The 21,793-nt window shown below is 45.6% G+C and overlaps 1 protein-coding gene across 2 annotated transcripts in view; it reads right to left on the bottom strand.

The window, feature by feature from the left end:
• The window catches only part of LOC311238466 (alanine aminotransferase 2-like), a 43,774-nt gene that overhangs the window by 5,457 nt on the left and 16,524 nt on the right, over positions 1 to 21,793 (bottom strand). For both annotated transcript variants that reach the window (XM_084326547.1, XM_084326548.1), the window contains 7 exons: positions 9,065 to 9,154; positions 6,006 to 6,114; positions 4,960 to 5,093; positions 3,124 to 3,367; positions 2,587 to 2,666; positions 1,985 to 2,121; positions 289 to 463 (listed from right to left, as the gene is read on the bottom strand). In XM_084326547.1, the coding sequence (XP_084182673.1) occupies positions 289 to 463; positions 1,985 to 2,121; positions 2,587 to 2,666; positions 3,124 to 3,367; positions 4,960 to 5,093; positions 6,006 to 6,114; positions 9,065 to 9,154 (969 nt within the window). The remainder of the gene's footprint in view (positions 1 to 288; positions 464 to 1,984; positions 2,122 to 2,586; positions 2,667 to 3,123; positions 3,368 to 4,959; positions 5,094 to 6,005; positions 6,115 to 9,064; positions 9,155 to 21,793) is intronic.

The raw sequence follows: 21,793 nt of genomic DNA, 5'->3' as shown, positions 1-21,793 counted from the left end.
TCAGCTGTCCTGACTGTGATAGTTTGAGCTGTCCTGACTGATGGTTTCAGCTGTCCTGACTGTGATAGTTTCAGTTGTCCTGACTGTGATGGTTTCAGCTGTCCTGACTGTGATGGTTTCATCTGTCCTGACTGTGATGGTTTCAGCTGTCCTGACTGTGATGGTTTCAGTTGTCCTGACTGTGATCGTTTCAGCTGTCCTGACTGTGATGGTTTCAGCTGTCCTGACTGTGATGGTTTCAGCTGTCCTGACTGTGATGGTTTCAGCTGTGTGTGTGTGTTTCCATACCTCCATAAAGGTAGAATAAGAGGGTTCATCAGGCTGTGGGGGGTTGACCACCAGGTCCAACAGGGCCTGCCCGGGGACGGGGGGACACAGACGGACTGACACCAGTTTGGTCAGCTGGAGCTTCACATCAGGGTCCAGATTAATCACCTCCATGTAGCCCCCCCGGTAACCACACCTGGTGCACAGACAGACGGACAGATAGACCCTGGTTTACATCCAAGAGAACTCCCAGTTTAGGCCCTGGTTTAAATCCAAGAGAACTCCCCGTTTAGGCCCTGGTTTAAATCCAAGAGAACTCCCCGTTTAGGCCCTGGTTTAAATCCAAGATAACTCCTTGTTTAGGCCCTGGTTTAAATCCAAGGAAATTTCCTGTTTAGGCCCTGGTTTAAATCCAAAGACGATTCCTGTTTAAACCCTGGTTTAAATCCAAAGACACTTCCTGTTTAGGCCCTGGTTTAAATCCAAGAGAACTCCCCATTTAGGCCCTGGTTTAAATCCAAGAGAACTCCCTGTTTAGGCCCTGGTTTAAATCCAAGATAATTTCCTGTTTAAACCCTGGTTTAAATCCAAGAGAATTTCCTGTTTAAACCCTGGTTTAAATCCAAGATAACTCCCTGTTTAGGCCCTGGTTTAAATCCAAGAGAACTCCCAGTTTAGGCCCTGGTTTAAATCCAAGAGAACTCCCTGTTTAGGCCCTGGTTTAAATCCAAGAGAACTCCCTGTTTAGGCCCTGGTTTAAATCCAAGGGAATTTCCTGTTTAGGCCGTGGTTTAAATCCAAAGACGCTTCCTGTTTAGGTCCTGGTTTAAATCCAAAGAGTTTAGGTCCTGGTTTAAATCCAAAGACACTTCCTGTTTAGGTCCTGGTTTAAATCCAAAGACACTTCCTGTTTAGAAAATACAGAAAGCCCCCAAAAAATAAATAGAATATAATACCAATTGTTGAAACAATTATTTACTCACTGCCGGTACCCTTCCTGCTGTCTTGTTGTACAAAACTTGTAAGTCGCTTTGGATAAAAGCGTCAGCTAAATGACTAAATGTAAATGTCGGCCCTGAGGACTGTGCAGACTCAACCACTAAATGACACGCTCACGGTTCACTAATGGTCGAGTCGACACGGTTCTAATTCGAAATGATTGAAAATCTTAGTTGGTGCATAACCTTACCCTACATGCTATGTGTCTTTGGAGAGGGGTGTGTGTGTGTGTGTGTGTGTGTGTGTGTGTGTGTGTGTGTGTGTGAGCGTGTGAGCGTGCATCCATGTGAAAAACACATTTCAAAGTGCTACAGCGTTACACTGGTTTTTTTCTTCACAAAACTGGAAAAGCCTGCTCTTCACAGGCTGCGACAGAGGCTTGAATGCATGTGTTTGTGTGTAGGTTGGTGGAGGTGTTTGTGTGTAGGTTGGTGCAGGTGTTTGTGTGTACAGTAGGTTGGTGCAGGTGTTTGTGTGTACAGTAGGTTGGTGCAGGTGTTTGTGTGTACAGTAGGTTGGTGCAGGTGTTTGTGTGTACAGTAGGTTGGTGCAGGTGTTTGTGTGTAGGTTGGTGCAGGTGTTTGTGTGTGGTGTTTGTGTGTAGGTTGGTGCAGGTGTTTGTGTGTAGGTTGGTGCAGGTGTTTGTGTGTAGGTTGGTGCAGGTGTTTGTGTGTAGGTGGGTGCAGGTGTTTGTGTGTAGGTGGGTGCAGCGACTCACTCTCCCATGTAGCACTTGGAGGTGGAGTGAAAGGAGGCCAGCTCCACTGTGTCCGAGTACTCTGGTCCCATCTCAAACAGCACCTTCTTAAAGGAGTGGAACGTGCAACCCTCTGCGTACACGTTGTCCTGGTACACCTGCCACGGGATGAAGACAAGTTACAACAAGATAAAACACACACATTTACTAGTTCAAACGTATCATTGCAATTGAGTACCTCAGACAAAGAACCATATAAGCATTTAAAGTTTTCAGAGGAACATGTTTTCACGCTGCTTTTAATAATATCTAAAAGATGGTGGAGTGTTGTGTTCGTTCATAGTTAAAGACAGTAGAGGTAGTCGAGTACTTTATTATCTAAAGATAGTAAGTTAGAGTGTTGTGTTCGTTCATAGTTAAAGACAGTAGAGGTAGACTACTTTATTATTTAAAGATGGTAAGTTAAGAGTGTTGTGTTCGTTCATAACAAGTTTGAAAACATTGTTCCTCTGAAAACCTACAGTAAGATGGAGTTATATGGTTCTTCGTCTGAGGTGCACAGATGACTCATACCACTTTCTTATTGTATTGTGAAGATTGTGAAGAGAAAGTGGGTACATTACTTCATCAGCCAGGAGGAAGAGGTGCTCCTCTTTAGCAAATCTGATCACGTCCTCGATGCACTGCCTGCTCTGGACTTGACCTGAGAGAACGAGCACATTCTGATTGTCAGGACAGGATTTATACTTGTGACAAATTGACACACACACATACAACCTTTTGTAACTATACTTGTGAGGGCAATTGGTTCACTTCCATTGACTACAGTGCTGTCACTCCCTAGCCCTACGCGCACGCACGCACGCACGCACGCACACACACACACACACACACACACACACACACACACACACACACACACACACACACACACACACACACACACACACACACACACACACACACACACACACACACACACACACACACACACACACACACACACACACACACACACACACACACACACACACACACACACACACACACACACACACACACACACACACACACACACACACACACACACACACACACACACACACACACACACACACACACACACACACACACACACACACACACACACACACACACACCGGTGGGGTTCCCAGGGTTGATGATACAGAGGGCGCGGGGGTTGCAGTGCTCCCGGGCGGCAGTGAGCGCTCTCCTCAGCTCGGTGGAGTCCAGGCCCCAGCACTTGTCCTCGTCCAGGTAGTAGTTGATCTGCACAGCAGCCAAGTCCGCCAGGGCAGCAGAGTACAGAGGATACTGAGGGATGGAGATCATGATGCCTGTACGACCACGACCCTCTCCAGACACCAGCAGCTTCAGCATGGTCTGAGGAGAGAGAGAGAGGGGAGAGGGGAGAGGAGAAGAAGAGAGGAGGAGAGGAGAGGGTAGGGACAGGGGAGGAGAGGAGAGGATAGATGAGGAGAGGAGAGGATAGATGAGGAGAGAGAGAGGGGTTGGGAGAGGAGAGGAGGATAGGATAGGTGAGGGAGAGAAGGAGAGGGTAGGTGAGGGAGAGAAGGATAGGGTAGGTGAGGGAGAAAAGGATAGGGTAGGTGAGGGAGAAAAGGAGAGGGTAGGAGAGGGAGAAAAGGATAGGGTAAGTGAGGGAGAAAAGGAGAGGGTAGGAGAGGGAGAGGAGGAGAGGGTAGGAGAGGGAGAGAAGGAGAGGGTAGGTGAGGGAGAGAAGGAGAGGGTAGGAGAGGGAGAAAAGGAGAGGGTAGGAGAGGGAGAGGAAGAGAGGGTAGGAGAGGGAGAGGAGGAGAGGGAGAGAAGGAGAGGGTAGGAGAGGGAGAGAAGGAGAGGGTAGGTGAGGGAGAGAAGGAGAGGGTAGGAGAGGGAGAAAAGGATAGGGTAGGAGAGGGAGAGGAGGAGAGGGTAGGAGAGGGAGAGGAGGAGAGGGTCGGAGAGGGAGAGGAGGAGAGGGTAGGATAGATGAGGAGAGGAGAGGATAGATGGAGGAGAGGATAGATGAGGAGAGAGAGAGAGAGGGGTTGGTTGAGGGGTAGGTGAGGGAGAGGAGGAGAGGGTAGGTGAGGGAGAGGAATAACATCCATTATTTCACAAGAAAAAGGCATCTATATAAAAAGATTATGAACAAGATAATGCATTATACCCTGCAACCTGTTAGGGATGAGAGGAACTGTACTCTTGTTTTGATTTGAAAACCAGTAGCAGAGCTTTTCCTAAACAATGCTATAGGGGCACAGCGCCACTATGACAATGCACCAGCATTTTCTTTTTTGTGTGACGTAGAAATGACACGAGACACTGATGTCACAAGGAGCACCAACACTGTGAATGACCCTGAACTCTTGTTTTGATTTTAAAACAAATAGCAGAGCTTTTCCTAAATAATGGTAAAGGGGCGCAGTGACACTATGACAACTTGTGTTTGCTATTCTATTGAAATTGTGTTTTTGAGTTGCAGGAAAGTACAGCAAGTGGCTTTCCTTTATTGCTAAATGTTTGTAACGGGAGGGGGGGGGGGGGGCACATCTTGTTTGAAAATCCTGGGGAAAGCCCTGCAGTAGTATTCTTTTGTTTTGTCACCAGACCAATCGACATGTAAAAAACACTGAACTACTATCGTATTGACCACTTCCACGATCGCAGCGCCCTAGGAGGACCCAAAGAGACCCAGAGAGACCCAAGGAGACCCAGGTAGAGCGCTCGAACCAGGAGGACCTACTGTAGGAGGACCTAGGAGGACCCAGGGAGACCCAGGGAGAGCGCTCGTCCCCTGGTTGGATGCCAAACTTCTTTGTGGTGTATGATGACAATACATTTATTTTTAATATAATCTAATATAATCTAGTCTAATCTAATCTAATAGAATCGAATATAATCTAGTCTAATCTAACAGCCCCCAGGTGGAGAAGGGCTGTAGTGAGGCACAGCAGGAAGAGTGCTCATCGTACCACTATGGCATCGCTGGCGCCCGTGGAGAGGTAGATGTCCTCTGGGTTGGAGGGGATGCCACCGTCTCTCCTCTCTATGTAGCGAGCCACGTCCTGACGGACACACTCGATGCCCTGGCTGTGGCTGTAGGCCCCTGGAACACAACACACAACTCCTTTTACTGGACTGATCCGGTTACAGGGTGTCTGCAGGTTTCAACAAGTTACATTTCAGTGTAAGATTTTATATTAATTTCACGACCATACTAGCAAAGAAAATAAAGCACATAGCGATACTGAACTGGTGGCTGCACTTGCGCGCCAATTCAAATTATTGCCAAGCTCCCGGTAGCCCCGCAAAAAATTACTCAAATACAAAGCCGGGCTGCACCCCCAAAAATGTAATACCTGTGCAAATGAAATAGAAGACTTTAAAGCCCTTATTGAGAATTATGAATTCAATACATTTTAAGACTTTTTAATACTCTGCAGATATACGGTGTTAATATAACTATATAAAGTGCATAGAAGAAAAGCATCTGACTGACTGAGAATTGGGGCCGCACGGTATGGGCAGAACATAGAATTTGGACAGATATTGCAGTCGACAATGACTTCCGGTATAGAGTCACAATCGTAGATTTCTCCCATTGGACCCTATTCACACAGCGGCCATTTTTTTCTTGTGTCATGCTCAGATTGGGATTCCTTGCTAAAGAAAGGAATCCCGACCCGAGCACGACATGAGAGCAAAATGGCCGCCGTGTGAAAATCTATAAATATTTTAAGACTTTTTAAGGACCCTGTAAAATGTCCATATTGCTGCCTTTGAATTGCAGATATTGCCTTCTAGCGTATTGCAATATCAATATAAATTTGATATCAATCAATCAATTATTGATAAATAGATATTTATAAATTGAAATAAATAAGATGCTGGGGGGTTGGGAGGTGTTCCAGAGGCAAGCCTGTGTCTGGACGGTTGGCCGTCGCCCTACCCTGGCCTGGCTAGGGGGAAATCTGGGCAGAGACAGTGAATGACGAGCGCAGGAAGAGAGCTCTCTGACCTAAACTGCCCCCTCCGCAGGCCTGGAGGATGCGTCGTGCTCTGCCCTTAGCGTCCTCTGGAAATTGGTCATCCTCTAGGAGTTTGGGGTAGGAACACAGCGCTAACACCTGAGAGAGGAGCAGAGAGCACACATTGACCTATTATCAAGCCCCTCCCCTCGGACAGCAACCGCTGTGATTGGAGGATCGAGAAAAGAGGGCAGGGTTTGTGATAGCTCCATTACACTGAACTGATGCGTCAGCCCCACGGAATGATATGCAAGCTAGCTCTGAAGGGTCTGAACACACATCATGAAGTAAACAAAAATGGTCAACCATAAAGAAAATTTTAGTTACCGTGGCGATAATTCATTATTATAATATTTTTTTTCAAACCTTTATTTCAACTGGTAAGACACTGAGGTTACCCTCATTTACAGCAACGACAAGCTTACAAAACAATTTCATACATATAGGCATTTTGATATAGGTGTGTTGGAAAATACTACATCTTGTAATCTTTGCGGTAAGACTGCTGCTGCCTCTAACGTCCGCCACGACACAGCAATTTCAGGATCAAACCAGCTTATCAGGGGTCTCAGCGAGAAGGACCAGAAGTATAATTTAAAATGGGGGATTGCTAAACCCCCATCCTGTTTCCTATGTTGAGTGGTAGTTCTTTTGATTCTTGGACGTTTGTTGTTCCAAATAGATTTAGATATCATGGTTTGTATCTTGCGCCAGTAGTCTATTGGAGGGGGTAAGGGGAGCATTGAGCTGATAAAAGTTTATTCTGGGCAGTAAGTTCATTTTAACTATGGATGCTTGGTCTTGTAATGAGTTGGGAAGGCTCGACCATCTATTTAGATCTTGGAGTATTTCATTATAAGTGCCTGTAAAGTAATTTCTTGTTGTCTGATTTAGTGTGGGGAAAATCTCGATGCCTAGGTATTTAAAGTAGGGCTGTCAGTTTATCGCGTTAATTAGATTAATTAATTACACAGCAAATTATCGCGTTATGAAAATTAACTCAAAATTAATTAAAAAAGATTTAAATATTTTTTTTATTATAATAATTTTTTTTATCTCATTCATTCCATACGAACGTAGAATACACATTTACAGATTTTTTTTTAATATGGTCCATTTGCATGTTCTTGGTATCTGATTCTAGGGACATCTATGGATCTGAGGGAATGTATTCCCAGTGTCAGAAATACTGTGTCTGTTACTAGGCTTGAGTAAATTGTAATGAACCAAATGAGAATATCAATAAAAAAAGTCATCTTTGACTGTGAATAACACCATGCTAAAATTGACCAGACCTGAAAAATTTAAGCAAATGAATAAATGGAAGATGATTAAACAGAAGGTTTTGTAGATACAGTACTGAATTCTGCCATCCGGACACATGCCATTTGAAATATGATTATAGAATATAAAATATCAGGCCTAAAATGGTTATGCGATTAAAATGCGATTAATTAGATTAATGAATTACAAATCCTGTAATTAATGGCGGCCGGGTAGCACAGCGGACTAAGCGTCTGTCTACCACCGCAGAGACACTGGTATCGAATCCGGCTGTCAGCGGTGCCTCCGGCTTGGCCGGTCGTCATACTGACACAATTGGCACTGTCGGCGGGAGGGAAGCCGGTGGGTGGTAATCTGGTCGTTGTAAACAGCGACTCCTACAGGTTGGTCAGGGCACCTGCACAGCGAGGGAGGGAAATGGTGAAGGTAGTGTGACCTCCCACACGTTACACTTCACCAATGGGAGTCCTCGCTGCCAGGTGAAAAGAGGCTGCTGGCTGTCTCCTATGTATCGGAGGAAGCATGTGATAAGACTTCAGGGCTCCCTAGACCGGCCAGCAGTGGGGGGGCACATGTGCGCAACGACCAGGAAGAGGAGGGGGGAATTGGCATAACGACTAAAATTGGGATGGGAGGAAAATACAGAAAAATAGGAGGAGAAAACGTGGATAAAAAAAGAAATCCTGTAATTAATTAGATTCATTTTTTTAAACGCCTGACAGCACTAATTTAAAGTGTTCAACTATGGGGATGTCGGCCGGTAGTTGCACCGCGTTGGCAATAAACAAGGTAAACAAGCTGATTTGGGTCAATTAATTTTGAAGCCTGATAGGATAATTGATGAATTCGGTAAACTAAATAAATTTGTGGCCGATTGGGAGGAGTCTTTCATAAAAATGTGTATGTCCGGATAAAGAGCAATTTTGTGTGGCGTATCTCTGATTGTTGGGACGATTTCTTCTGTCCGTCTATAAATTGGGCTAATGGTTCAAGGGAAAGAGCGAAAAGTCTGGGACTCAAAGGGCAACCGTATCTAGAAGATCTGGAGACCGGGAAGAGTGGGGAGCATATTTTGCCTGTCATTATCATTGCTGACGGTGAGGCATAAAGCACTTTAATCATATGTATACATTTCTTTCCAAAGATATGACCATTCTAGTCTATCGAAGGCCTTCATGGCATCCAAAGACAGAACTGTGGCCAGAGTTATATTGTCCTTACTGTTGTCAATTACATGCAATAATCTTCTAAGGTTAACTGCGGCCAAGAGTCCCAGAATAAATACGGTTTCATCACAGTGTACCAGCACCGTCATATACTTCTGTAGACGGCGGGCTAGTACTTTGGCAAATATTTTAAGTTCGGCCCCCAGGAGACTCAGGGGCCTGTAGCTACCACAGTCATTGGGGTGAACAAAGAATTTCTTTAGGCAAAGACAGGCCTAGGCTCCATAGTGGGAGTCTAACTGGTCAAGCTGGTTAAACTAGAGGTGGTGGCAGAGAGGAGCATGAGGAAATACTGGAAACCCCCCCAGCCCCCTCTATGAGGAGCAAAGTTCAGCCATAGACTTTTATTTTTCTATATTATTATTATTATTGTTATTAATATTTCTACTTCCATTATGATATTTTTTCCTGTCTGAACCTCCCCTCCCTCGTCCCCCATGCTGCTGACTTGACTGGACTTGTACTGAGATGGATTTGATATGTAATGAATAGAGATCCAGTGTCTTGAGTCGTGTATGAAGTGTATGAAGACACCGCACCTGTCTGAGAAACGTGATCGGCTTTTGGCCCATGGCATGAGCATCCCCGATGTTGGCCTTGATCACTTCTGTGAAAGGCTTCTTCACTCCCTAGAGAGAGAGAGAGAGAGAGAGAGGGCAATTTAGATAAATGGAGACAGAGAGAGCGGGAGAGACGTTCACACTGCAGACGAAAGTGGCCCGAATGTGATTTCTTTGCTCATATGTGACTCAGATCAGATCTTTTCACAACAGTGTGAACAACACAAATCACATGGAATCTGATCTTTTAAATTCTGATTTGAACCACTTTCATACGTTGTCCTAAATCAGATACAGGTCTGATTTGTTTGAATTAGCCGGGCCTCCACTGCATTCAACTCATAAATTAAACCATAAACTGTGACAATCAGTGTCCTCCATGTTTACGTCCATCGCTATTATTGTTAATTTGCGCATGCGGGTCAGTTCAGGAGCGTGACCGGTTCACACTGGAATCTGATATTGGCCAAATCTTTTTTATAATAATGTGAACAGCCAAACAAAAAAAATCAGACCTGAGCAATAAATCAGAATTGAGCACTAAAGCTTGCAGTGTGAACGCAGCCAAAGAGGACGAATGAAAGACAACTGGAGATGGGGGAGTAGGGAGACAGAGAGAGAGGGGGACGGGGCAAAAGAATGATAGCCGCAACATTCCCAAATTGCAAACACATACCAGTACACAGGTATTGTTGTTGTGGCTGAAAGAATGAGTCTGGTGTGAGTGAGTGAGTGAGTGAGTGAGTGAGTGAGTGAGTGAGTGAGTGAGTGAGTGAGTGAGTGAGTGAGTGAGTGAGTGAGTGAGTGAGTGAGTGAGTGAGTGAGTGAGTGCGTGAGTGAGTGAGTGAGTGAGTGAGTGAGTGAGTGAGTGAGTGAGTGAGTGAGTGAGTGAGTGAGTGAGTGAGTGAGTGAGTGAGTGAGTGAGTGAGTTAGAATAATTGTATACATTATATAAATAATGTGGTATTTTCTTCTCTGCATTGTGAAGTAAATTTTTATGATGTGGTGATATAGTGAGGATGCTTATAGGGGTTAAGAGCCCTTATGGCAGTGGGGAAGAGACTGTTCCTGAGTCGGGAGGATCTGGTGGATGATGACCTCTAGCGCCTCCCTGAGGGCAGCAGCTGGAGTGGATGTGGGGCCGGATGAGAGGGGTCAGAGGTGACATCATTGACACACTTAATCAATGGTTTTGGACACTCTGTTTATAATGCGCTGCATTTGTGCGCCGTTTGTGTTGTGAGTGACTGTCCAGATGACTAAAGCAAACTGTGATGGATGATGTGAGAAGACTCATCGGATGACACGGATGACAAGTCGAATTTCAATCCCATCGTTTTTTTAACTGCCTTGTGGAAATACAGGCGTTATTGTGCTTTGCTGAAGTGGTGGTCTGCGTGAGTGACTTGAGAGAGTTATCCATGCGAGTTCCGAGGGATTTGAAAGATGGGGTAGATGGGATAGCCGTCAAAGTGAATAGGGGTTTTATTGTTTTTCAGATGCCGGAAGTCTATGCTGGCCTGCTGGCCAGTATGACTTACTACCATAGTATCTTTATACCTACAGTATACCACTGTACATATGAATACTACAACTCTGTACATACATCTGATTAGCACTATACTCAGTAGTACTCATTTATATATTTTATACACAGTTTAATCACCTGTACGTTGTATATTACTATTGCACTTTACTGTTACATTTGCACTCTGGTTGGATGCCAAACCTATTTTCATTGTACTGTACTTGTGCTGTATAATGACAATACATTTGAATATAATCTCATGTATAATTGATTTAAACTGAGGTACAGCGGTTTTGAGCTTTGCCAAAATGATGCGTTCAAAGGCTTTCTTAGCTACAGAAGTAAGAGCAACCGGTCTGAAATCACAGAGGCAGGAGATGTTGGCAGGGTTTGGCACAAGGATGATGGTGGTTTGAAACATGGCGGGACAGTGCGTTGACTTAGGGAGGTGTTATAGATGCTGGTAAAAACGAGGGCCAGTTGAACTGCAGTGATGGGAGTGCAGCAGTGCTAATGGTAAATGGACTGCATTTATATAACAGCTTTTATCCAAAGTGCTTTACAACCCATTCACCTATTCACTCACACATTGCCAACCTGCTCATCGGGAGCAATTAGGGGGTTAAGTGTCTTGCTCAAGGACACTTCGACAGGCTACGAAGGAGATATTTCCCAGTCGTCAGTCCCCTCCTTCAGAATATGTCCTGTTCAGACACGCTGCTGGGAGGAGTCGGAATCGACATCGACCGGGGACCTTCCGATTACCAGACGACTGCTCTACCTCCTGAGGCACTGTTGCCCCTAATGCCTAATTTATACTCAGACGTCAAAGTGGTTGCTCCCGCTACATGCAACTGGCCAAAATTTTTACTTGAGAGCGCAGAGCTGTGATTGGCCGCTGCCCTGGGCTGGGCTGTGTACGTGTTCCTCTGACGTACTTACGTATTTACTATGTATCATCTTGGGAGCTCGGTAGGATCGTGATTAACTACGTTACAAACATGGACCTAATCGAAGAAAGACTGGCAGAGGAAGTCCGAAAATATAGTCATTTGTACAACCTAGTGGTACGGCGGTGTACTGCAACCAATGCGTTGAACTGAAGATATCAGCAACAGCCAACGTTGAAGCATATCTCGGCCTTAAGCCAGTCTGGGCCTGCTGCTTTCCTGATATCCTGTTTTTTAAATGTAGCCCTATAACCACGTCTTCTCTGACGTAGAAAGAGGGTTCTGAGAGGAGACTGGGACGGTCAAAACGGGAAAAGAACACACTGAGTTTGTCTGGGAGGTGAATCTTTGTAGTTGAATCTTTGTTGGAACTGTACTCGTTTGTCTATTGTGCATGTTTTTTTTTATATGTCCATTGTAAACAGGTTGCTTATGAAAAAAGAGATTTCAGTCTCATAGTGCTTTACCTGTATAAATGTAACAGTTGTGACATCGTGTGAGTGACTCCGAGGGAGTTTCGAACCCGTGGTCGTCCACGCCACAGGTCGACAGCACAGACCGCTATACCAAGAAGTGAACTCACTGCTTTGCAATGTGTCCATGTGTCTTCTGAGGGTGAGAGTGAGTTTAACCCATAGCACCGCTACTCACCCCAGTCACTTCACAACATCGGAAGTCCATCGTGACTGCGCTTTGCTGAATTTCCCTCTGGATCAATAAAGTACTTCTATTCTATTCTCATTCTATTCTCTAATAAATTAAGATAAATAAAGAAATAATGATAAATATAAAAAACACACTTCAATAAATATCTGAATATCTTTTTATAAATAAAACTAACTTTCGTACTGTCTTTTACTATCATGCACTTTGCTACCAAGTAATCTTCCTTGCCTATATTACTACCTACTATGCTAATATGTCTCTACTACTATGCACTCAAGACTGTAGCACCCAAGTTTCAACACTGTATGACGAACATTGTTACGCAGCTGAAGGTTTAATGTGACCATCAATGTGGAACGCCCTACCAAAAGCTGTAAAGGAATGTGAATCACTACCCACTTTCAAAAACACTCTCAAAAAACACCTACGGGAGACTGCAATTCGAAACTGGCCCCTGTAAATGTCCTAATAACCCCCTCCAATGTACAGTAAATTACCAAGTATGGTCTTGTCAATATTCCAATGTACAGTCCCCCCCCCCCCCCACCCCCACCTACCCAATCCAATGTACAGTTTCTACGTCAAATGTATATACTCTCTTTTCTGGACTCTGAAACAGTACTGTATTTGCAAATCTGGTATGTCATAAATGTATAGATGTAGCAGTACTGTCTATCTGTATGTCATGTATGTCATATATGTTACGATGAATTGAAAAAAAAATGGGGGACCCTGATGTAAACAAGACGAAAGTCTTTCTCTGGTCTGCATCCCCTTAACAATTGTATGTATTGAGCTGTACTGTACTGTACCCATTCTGCAATCTGTTAATAAAGTTTTCAATCAATCAATCAAAACAGAACTTGTAAGTGGCTTTGGATAAAAGCGTTCAGCTAAATGACTAAATGTAAATATATTTTTTTAGTCAGGAAAGTCAGGAAACAGCTGCTTCACCCCCACTAGACCAACATATGTGGCAACAGCCAGGCTTTCTCTTTTCCTTCCCTAATGATTAATCTCTCTCTCTTTTCACATCTTCCTGCTCAATAGGCAGTGAGTCTCGTATTTTAACCATAATAAGTAACCCTGGAAAGTACCAGAAAACAACGTAGTAATAAAGAATAGAGAACCCATAAGTAACCCTGGAAAGCACCTCTACACTACCCAGCCGCTCCAGTGCTTAGACCTCTCTACACTACCCAGCCGCTCCAGTGCTTAGACCTCTACACTACTCATCCGCTCCAGTGCTTAGACCTCTACACCCAGCCGCTCCAGTGCTTAGACCTCTACACTACCCAGCCGCTCCAGTGCTTAGACCTCTACACTACCCAGCCGCTCCAGTGCTTAGACCTCTACACCCAGCCGCTCCAGTGCTTAGACCTCTACACTACCCAGCCGCTCCAGTGCTTAGACCTCTATACTACCCAGCCGCTCCAGTGCTTAGACCTCTATACTACCCTTGCCCCACCTTAGCCCCCCCCCCCCCCCGACATACACACACACACACACACACACACACACACACACACACACACACACACACACACACACACACACACACACACACACACACACACACACACACACACACACACACACACACACACACACACACACACACACACACACACACACACACACACACACACACACACACACACACACACACACACACACACACACACACACACACACACACACACACACACACACACACACAGGCTGGGCAATATGGCCTAAAAATTAAATCTCTGATTATTTTTTTTTAAATCCGATTTACGATTTTAATCGATTTTTTTCTCTTGAAAACTAGAAACGCCAAGGAAATCATTCAAATAACCTTTGTTTTCATTTGACACAAAAAGATTATCAAACCAAGATGAATAAGTGCAAACCTAACTTTCATCAATCTTCACTTAAAAACAAAATATGTGACGTGCTCTCACAGAATCAGTCGGAAGTCGCAATGGCAAATCTACATAGGAATGCCTTTTTATCTCTGATGGATTTCTGTCAGTTTTGGGCTTTTAACTTATTCTAATAAAACAACACCTTGGCTTTCATAATATGTATGAATGATCTCTCATTTACACGGGAAATATAATTTTGAAGCGTATAAATGAGAGATGGTTCTGAAATGTATTTGTTTACAGGCGATTATCGACGCTATAAAACTCTGCGACGCCATTTCGTTTTTTTTATTTCTCTTATTTCTCAGGATTATCTATCACAAAACTGAATGTTATTGTCATAGATTGGAGCGCAGTTAGTGAACATGAACATATGTGCATACGTGTGTGTGCACGTGCATATGTGCGTACGGCGTATGTGCATACCTGTTACATGTATACGCTTACACGTGGCTATACATTCCTTGTACTGTATGTGTTTATGACTGAGATGTACAGTATGTGCGGGTGCGGCCCGTGCGAGTGTATGCATGTGTAAGAGAAAGAGGGAAGCAAAAATGGGCACCCCTGGGTAAGGTTTCAATGTTATCATGTTTGGTATTGTGTTACTAGTTGTGTGGATACATTGAATAAATGTCTCAAAATGTACTGAAAACTTTGAAGGCTTTTTTCTCCACAATATGTTTTGGTGACATCCGATATGTAGTAGGGCATAACTCGCTTGATATTTGGAGTAGAAAGATGATATTGGTATAATTGGAAAGCTAACATTATACTCTTTCCATTGGTGTATACATCTCAAAATATGTTTTCGGGTCAAAGTGACTGATTATAAAGAGCAAGTCACATATATACATATTAGTGCTGTCAGGCCATAATTTTTTTTTAATCTAATTACAGGATTTGTAATGAATTAATCTAATTAATCACATTATAATCACATAACCATTTTAGGCCTGATATTTTATATTCTAAAATCATATTTCAAATTGCATGTGACCGGATGGCAGAATTCAGGACTGTATCTACTGTACAAAACCTTCTGTTTAATCATCTTCCCTTTATTCATTTGCTTAGATTTTTCAGGTATGGTCAATTTTAGCATGGTGTTATTATTCACAGTAAAAAAAAATTAAAGCCAACACACGTCACACACGCACACTGAGGGCTCAGCAGATTGTGTGTCAAGTCTAGTGTTTCTTGGGCAAATTCTTGACGAAGACGGACAGGAGCACTTGGATTGGTCCTCGGAGCGCGGCTCACGTTGACGCTCTATCTGCTCCCGGCTGCCCATGGGGGGAAGGACAACGGGATGGGAAAAGTGCAGAGAGACATTTCATCGGCGACTCAGTGCATGTGTGTGTGTGTTCCTGTGCGTCGCCCATCTCACGTGTGTTAAAAAACTGCATGACAAATAAAGACTTCTAGTCTAACAATTATTATTAGATACCAAGAACATGCAAATGGACCATTTAAAAAAAAATCTGTAAATGTTTATTCTACGTTCTTATGGAATGAATGAGATTAAAAAATTAAAATTAAAATAAATAAAATCTAATATATATTTTTTTTTTCTTAAATTAATTTTGAGTTAATTTTCATAACGCGATCATTTGCTGTGTAATTAATTAATCTAATTAACGGGATAAACTGACAGCCCTAATATATATATATATATAAAAGGTTACTCTTGATCAAACAAAGATGAATGTCCCTATTGGGATTAATAGTGCAATAACTTGTTTTTTCACCAAACTTCACTTAAAGAAATAAAAGGTGCCTCTTGATCATCAAACAAGAATGAATTTCCCTATTGGGATTAATAAAGTGCAAATCTAACTTTCACCAAACATCACTTTTTGTCAAATACATTTTTTTTTTTTTTTTAATCGATTTAAATTTTTCAAAACAGTCCTAAATCACTCATTAAAATTAATCGATAAAATCGACACACACACACACACACACACACACACACACACACACACACACACACACACACACACACACACACACACACACACACACACACACACACACACACACACACACACACACACACACACACACACACACACACACACACACACACACACACACACACACACACACACACACACACACACACACACACACACACACACACACACACTCTCTCATTAGTGGCTTTGTGCACTGAAGTGAACAGGCCCTGTCACAGTAAGCTTGGCATGGAAGCTATGGAGCAGTGAGAGATTACTCTGTGTTTGTGTGTGTGTGTGTGTGTGCGTGTGTATGTGTGTGTGGGGGGGGGGGGGGGGCTTAGGAGAGGAACATATGCTACACTGTTTCTGGGTACAACAAAGACTCGCAAATGATTGAACTAAGTGTATTGCCAATCAATCACAAGAAGAAAAACATTTCTAAATTTAACTGATGATTGGTGAAGGTTTTCCATTAACCACTCACCTCCACTGAGTCTAGCCATTAACCACTCACCTCCACTGAGTCTAGCCATTAACCACTCACCTCCACTGAGTCTAGCCATTAACCATTCACCCCCACTGAGTCTAGCCATTAACCAATGAAAAAAATAGTATACGAACAGGTCGAAAAGTACCTTGCGGAAAAAAATCTAATCTACAAATTCCAATCTGGCTTCAGAACATCCCACTCCACTGACACATATCTCTATTTGAACGACCACATCAAACAAGAGGTGGACGCGGGCAAATACTGCGGCATGGTCATGCTTGACCTACAAAAGGCCTTCGACACTGTCAATCACTCCATTCTTATTGACAAGCTAACAGCAATTGGTTTTGATAGTCTATCAGTGAGCTAGATGCAATCCTACCTGGAGGGGAGAGAACAGATGGTGGAGGTAAACGGTACCCTATCCCATTGAGCTGTGGTGTTCCACAAGGAAGCATACTAGGACCGTTACTGTTCCTAATTTATGCAAATGACATGTCGTCAGCTTGTGACTGCAACTTGTTCCTGTTCGCGGACGACTCAGCCCTGCTGGTCTCTGACAAGAACAAGTAACAGGTTGAAAAAACCCTCAGCTCGGAACTAGGCAGAATCTGCACCTGGCTCGCTGATAACAAACTATCATTACACCTGGGTAAAACAGAGTCCATTCTCTTCGGCTCAAATAACAAACTCAGCAAGACCGACGGCTTCTCAGTTGACAATATTGTCGCAAGGAAAGATGAAATTACATACCTGGGTTTCATCCTAGAGGCAAATCTTTCCTGTGACAAAATGGCATCCAATGTAATTGTAACTGAGGGGTACAATTCCCTGACTGTATTAATCAAGTATTAGTATCATTAAACTACTACCGTGTATGTACATTACTGGCCTTACTGTACACAAGTATATTAGATGACAACACTTCCACAATGAAACGGTTTCCACTCAAATACTCGTTTAGAATATTTATTACATCAAAGAATATGATATTACATTACTTTGGTGCGCTTATAAGGCAAAGAATGTGCAGGCAAATCAATAATGAATGTTAGGACTTAGATCTGGTATTCTGGGGAGGGGGGGTGTACTACCGGTTGTAAGCCAGCAGGGGGAGGCAATGCTCTATGAAAGTCAAGGGTCCACGGAGCTTCAGCAAGGCACCTGGAGACGGTGTATTACTCCCTGAGTCAGCGGGGAAAAGCAGCCTGGTCCGTGGGTGCGCGCCGTGCAGGTGAAGGTGGAAGCCGTGGAGTCTCTGGTACGACAGAGACGGGCTCGAGTGATGGTCTCACGAACATGTGTAGATCCCACAGTAGCAGCGGGGTAGGCGGTTCTCTGCTCCAGCAGCTTGGTGAAGAATGAAGAATAATAATAGTACTCCTGCCCGAAAGTGGCACTGCAATCACCGGGGTAAATCCTCCGGTTGGTCCGTGGTTCACAGTTGAACTTGACGTTACTATCCTTATTAGCACGCGACAATAAGTGCTCTATGTAGACGCACAATTACTCACTCCACGTGGTCTTTGACTCGTAATGAAGGCTTTACTAGTAAATAGCGAACGATACGTTAAACAAACGTACTAGGATAACACGAGACTCTATCTTGGGCAATGCGAGCCCTACTCTGCACCACACGTTGCGTAGTGGGTGAGGCTTTACTCGGTAACTGAACAGGACTGAACTCCAACTCGAACTGAAAGGAACTGCAAGGGGGGTTCTGTATTCGCCGCGCCATATTTATGTGTACGGTGAACAAATAGTACCATTCGTATTTCGGTAGCCGTATTCCTACGCAGAACCGGGGCTAGTTGGGACATGTTCGTGTCGGTAGCTTTCAAGTCAGCTCTAGGGGGTAAGTCATTGGCGCCTAGGGGATCGCTTCCAATAGGAGAACGAATATTATGGTCTGTCAGTAGACTAAAGGGATATTCAGTGTATATGTACAAAGAATACACAAGGGATATCAAACGATATACAAATATTATACATGGGATCTCAGGCAATAAATATATATATTCGGTTTAATCTGACCCTTTGTAACAGCCGCCCCCTAATTAGTCCCACCTAATTAGCTAAGCAGAGACAGATTAAGCCGCACTGTCCACTACTCAATGTCTGTGAGGGGTCGGGCAGTTCACAAAGTCAGGGGTCATGGTCGTCATTAGGCGAGTCGGGGAGCCTTGGCGACTCTATCAGCCTCGCCACGGGTCGGTTGTAGATCCGCCCTTGGCCGAGCACTTCTGCCACTCTGACCTTTCCGTCGGCACCAGTGGTCACTTTGCTTACGCGGCCGGCCGGCCACGCAGCTCGGGGTGGTGACTGGTCTATGGTCATGACGACTGGACGGGATGAAGGGGGGCTTAGGAGGAAGCGGGCCTGAGACTGCTTTGATCTGTGCTTGGCTGTGCTTTCTCCTCCTCCGTCTGTTTCTCTCGTTTGCTCTGTACCCCGTCTGAGGAGGGGCCGGTCCCGGCCGCCCCGTCAAGGAGTCGCTTGGGGTGCTGGGTTCGATGTCAGCTACGTCTGGAGCGCAGCTGAGGGGGGTGGGGTTCCGAACTCCCTCTGGTACCCACGGTTCTCTCACGGGCCTCTCGCTTAATGTCAATAGCCTCTGCTGTACGGGGGAGAGGCCGGTGTCGCTCGCCTCTGTGTGTAGGCAGCGTGTAGACGTGGGTTGACTGTCAAGTCCGTAGAGGGGGCCCTGGAGCGTCCATCCCAGTCGGGTCTGAACCGCGACCGGGCATCCTTTGGGTCCAACGTGGGCCGCCTCAATTGGGAGAATGAGGTCCGCGTGGTCGGAGCCGATGAGCAGGGTCGGTGTGGCGCCGTCGATAAGCAGTATAGGTAGTTGACGTAGGTGCCCATACTTAGCCATCAGCTGTGGGATGGGGTAGGTGTACTGCGACAGGCCTATGTCGTGGCTGGTGAAGACGTTACTTATACTATACTGCTTCTCGGGCTTGTCCACCGCTGCTATCTCGAAGGAGACCTTTTCACCCTTTATGGTCTTCTGGTCCCTTCTGATGGTGCGTATGGTCATTGTATCTTTGACACCTCGCAGGCCCAACTGAGCTGCTGCGGAAGCGAGGAGGAGAGTCTTTTCAGACCCATCGTCCAGGACGGCGTAAGTGTCCAGGACCTTGTCCTCGTGGCTCAGGAGCACCCTGACCACTTTGAGGAGCACACGGGGGGTCCCGCTATGCTGGGGGTCTATGTGGAGCACTCCTGTCTCGGGTGAGCGGTCAATATGCCTTATCTCTTCTATTACGTAATCCCATATACGTCCATATCTCTGGTCCAGCGCTGCTAGAGCCGCGGTGTATGGGGTCGTAGAGGTGGCATAGGCTAGCGCTATATTGTGCGCCCGGGGCACTTTCAGGTGCTGCAGTAATATTGCATACTTGTGGCGTTCATCAGCGACATCCACCATCATTGTCTCTAAGCACATCCGGAGCTCCGTATACTGTGCTCGATTCTCATGGGTGAAGTCTTGAAACGTCGGTGTGCCAATGTATGATGTCATGGATGACTGGCACATCGGTGAGCGTTGGGGGAGAGGCCTCCTAGGCGAGTCTCCTCTTGCGTGTCGTCTTGGGCTGGTACTTGGTGGGTACCGAAGGTCGGGTACCCAGGTGCTGTTCCTCGGGGCTGACGGTGCGTCAAACTCACCCGTGAGTTGAGTCGGGGGTTTGTAGCGCAGGGCCTCGGGGCTGACTTCTGGGCTGTACTGGACCTCCTGGTCCTGAGTACGTTGCTGCTGGTCGGGGCTGTACTGGGCCTCCTGGGCCAGAGCACGTTGCTGCTGGTCGGCTTGACACTCCTCCTCCTCCTCCTCCTCTCCCTCTGCTAGGACCTGGAGTCTTCTGTTCAGTCTCTCGGCGTGGTCCGGTTCTTCCCGGTTGCTAGGTCTCGTATGGACCGGCCGGGGAGGGGGTTCCGAGACGTGGACAGGATCCTACTGTTGGCGGGGTCCCGGGTCGCTTCGTCGGGTAGGGGAATGTGTCCTAGACCCATGTCTTGACGATCTCTGAGAGCTCCGTGCGGAGTGAGGGGGTGTCGCCATGGCAACCAGTTTGTCCATCAGCTCCGCCTGCAGCCGGTCGCGCTCTGCCTCGCGCCGGGCATGGGCTGCGTCGCGCGCGGCTTCGCGCTGGGCATTGGCGATGTCGCGCTGCGCATTGGCGCTGGCCTGGGCAGCATCGCGCTGTGCGTTGGCGACGTCGCGCTGGGCATTGGCGCTGGCATGGGCAGCGTGGAGCTGTGCATTTGCGACGTCGGCGCGGCTTCTCTCAATGTTCTCTTCTGTCTGGAGGCGTCTGGTCTCCAGTCTTATTCGGTCGTCTTCACTCCTTTGTTGCGCATGGAAGCGCTCTCGCTCGCCTGCAAAATGTTCGCGCTCGCACGTCTGTTGCGCTTGAAGTCGATCGCGTTCGGTGGAGGCTGCCAGGGTGGCGATGAGTGCCTGCGCCAGCATCTTGTCCGCCTCGCTGGGGGAAGATGCCGTTCGGGGCGATCGGCTCCCGGCAGTACTTGTTGGAGATCCGTTCTCCTGTTGCGTACCGAGGGGATCCGTCTCCTGGGTGCGCGTCTCTTTAGGGTTGTCTTCCTCCCGGAGCTGATCGGGGACTATTTCTTCGGTATTGTCTGGGGGTAAAGTCGTGTCAGTTCCCTCCTGGTCCCCACCGTGAGCTTGGTCAGTTACATTAGAACCCACTAGGGCCTCTGTGGTCGGGGTAACCTGGTTGTTAGGGTCGGACATAATTTTACTTTCTACTTTTTCCGCGTTTAACTTCCCTTTAAAGCTAGGTATTGGACTGACAGAGTATGCCTCTAGATAGGGAGGTGGCTGCCGTCTGCGCTGCGGGCGCTCTAGCTTAGGAGAACCGTTTGTGGAGTGTTCGTCATCGGCCATGTCAATATTAATATTATATTAATATTACGCTAATTATTATCCGGCTCGAAGGACCAATTGTAACTGAGGGGTACAATTCCCTGACTGTATTAATCAAGTATTAGTATCATTAAACTACTACCGTGTATGTACATTACTGGCCTTACTGTACACAAGTATATTAGATGACAACACTTCCACAATGAAACGGTTTCCACTCAAATACTTGTTTAGAATATTTATTACATCAAAGAATATGATATTACATTACTTTGGTGCGCTTATAAGGCAAAGAATGTGCAGGCA

This window comes from Notolepis coatsorum, assembly GCF_963971535.1.
Source record: "Notolepis coatsorum genome assembly, chromosome: 12".
Taxonomy (NCBI): Eukaryota; Metazoa; Chordata; class Actinopteri; order Aulopiformes; family Paralepididae; genus Notolepis; species Notolepis coatsorum.
The sequence above is the reverse complement of the archived record's forward strand: the minus strand, read 5'-3'. Positions and strand labels throughout refer to the sequence as shown.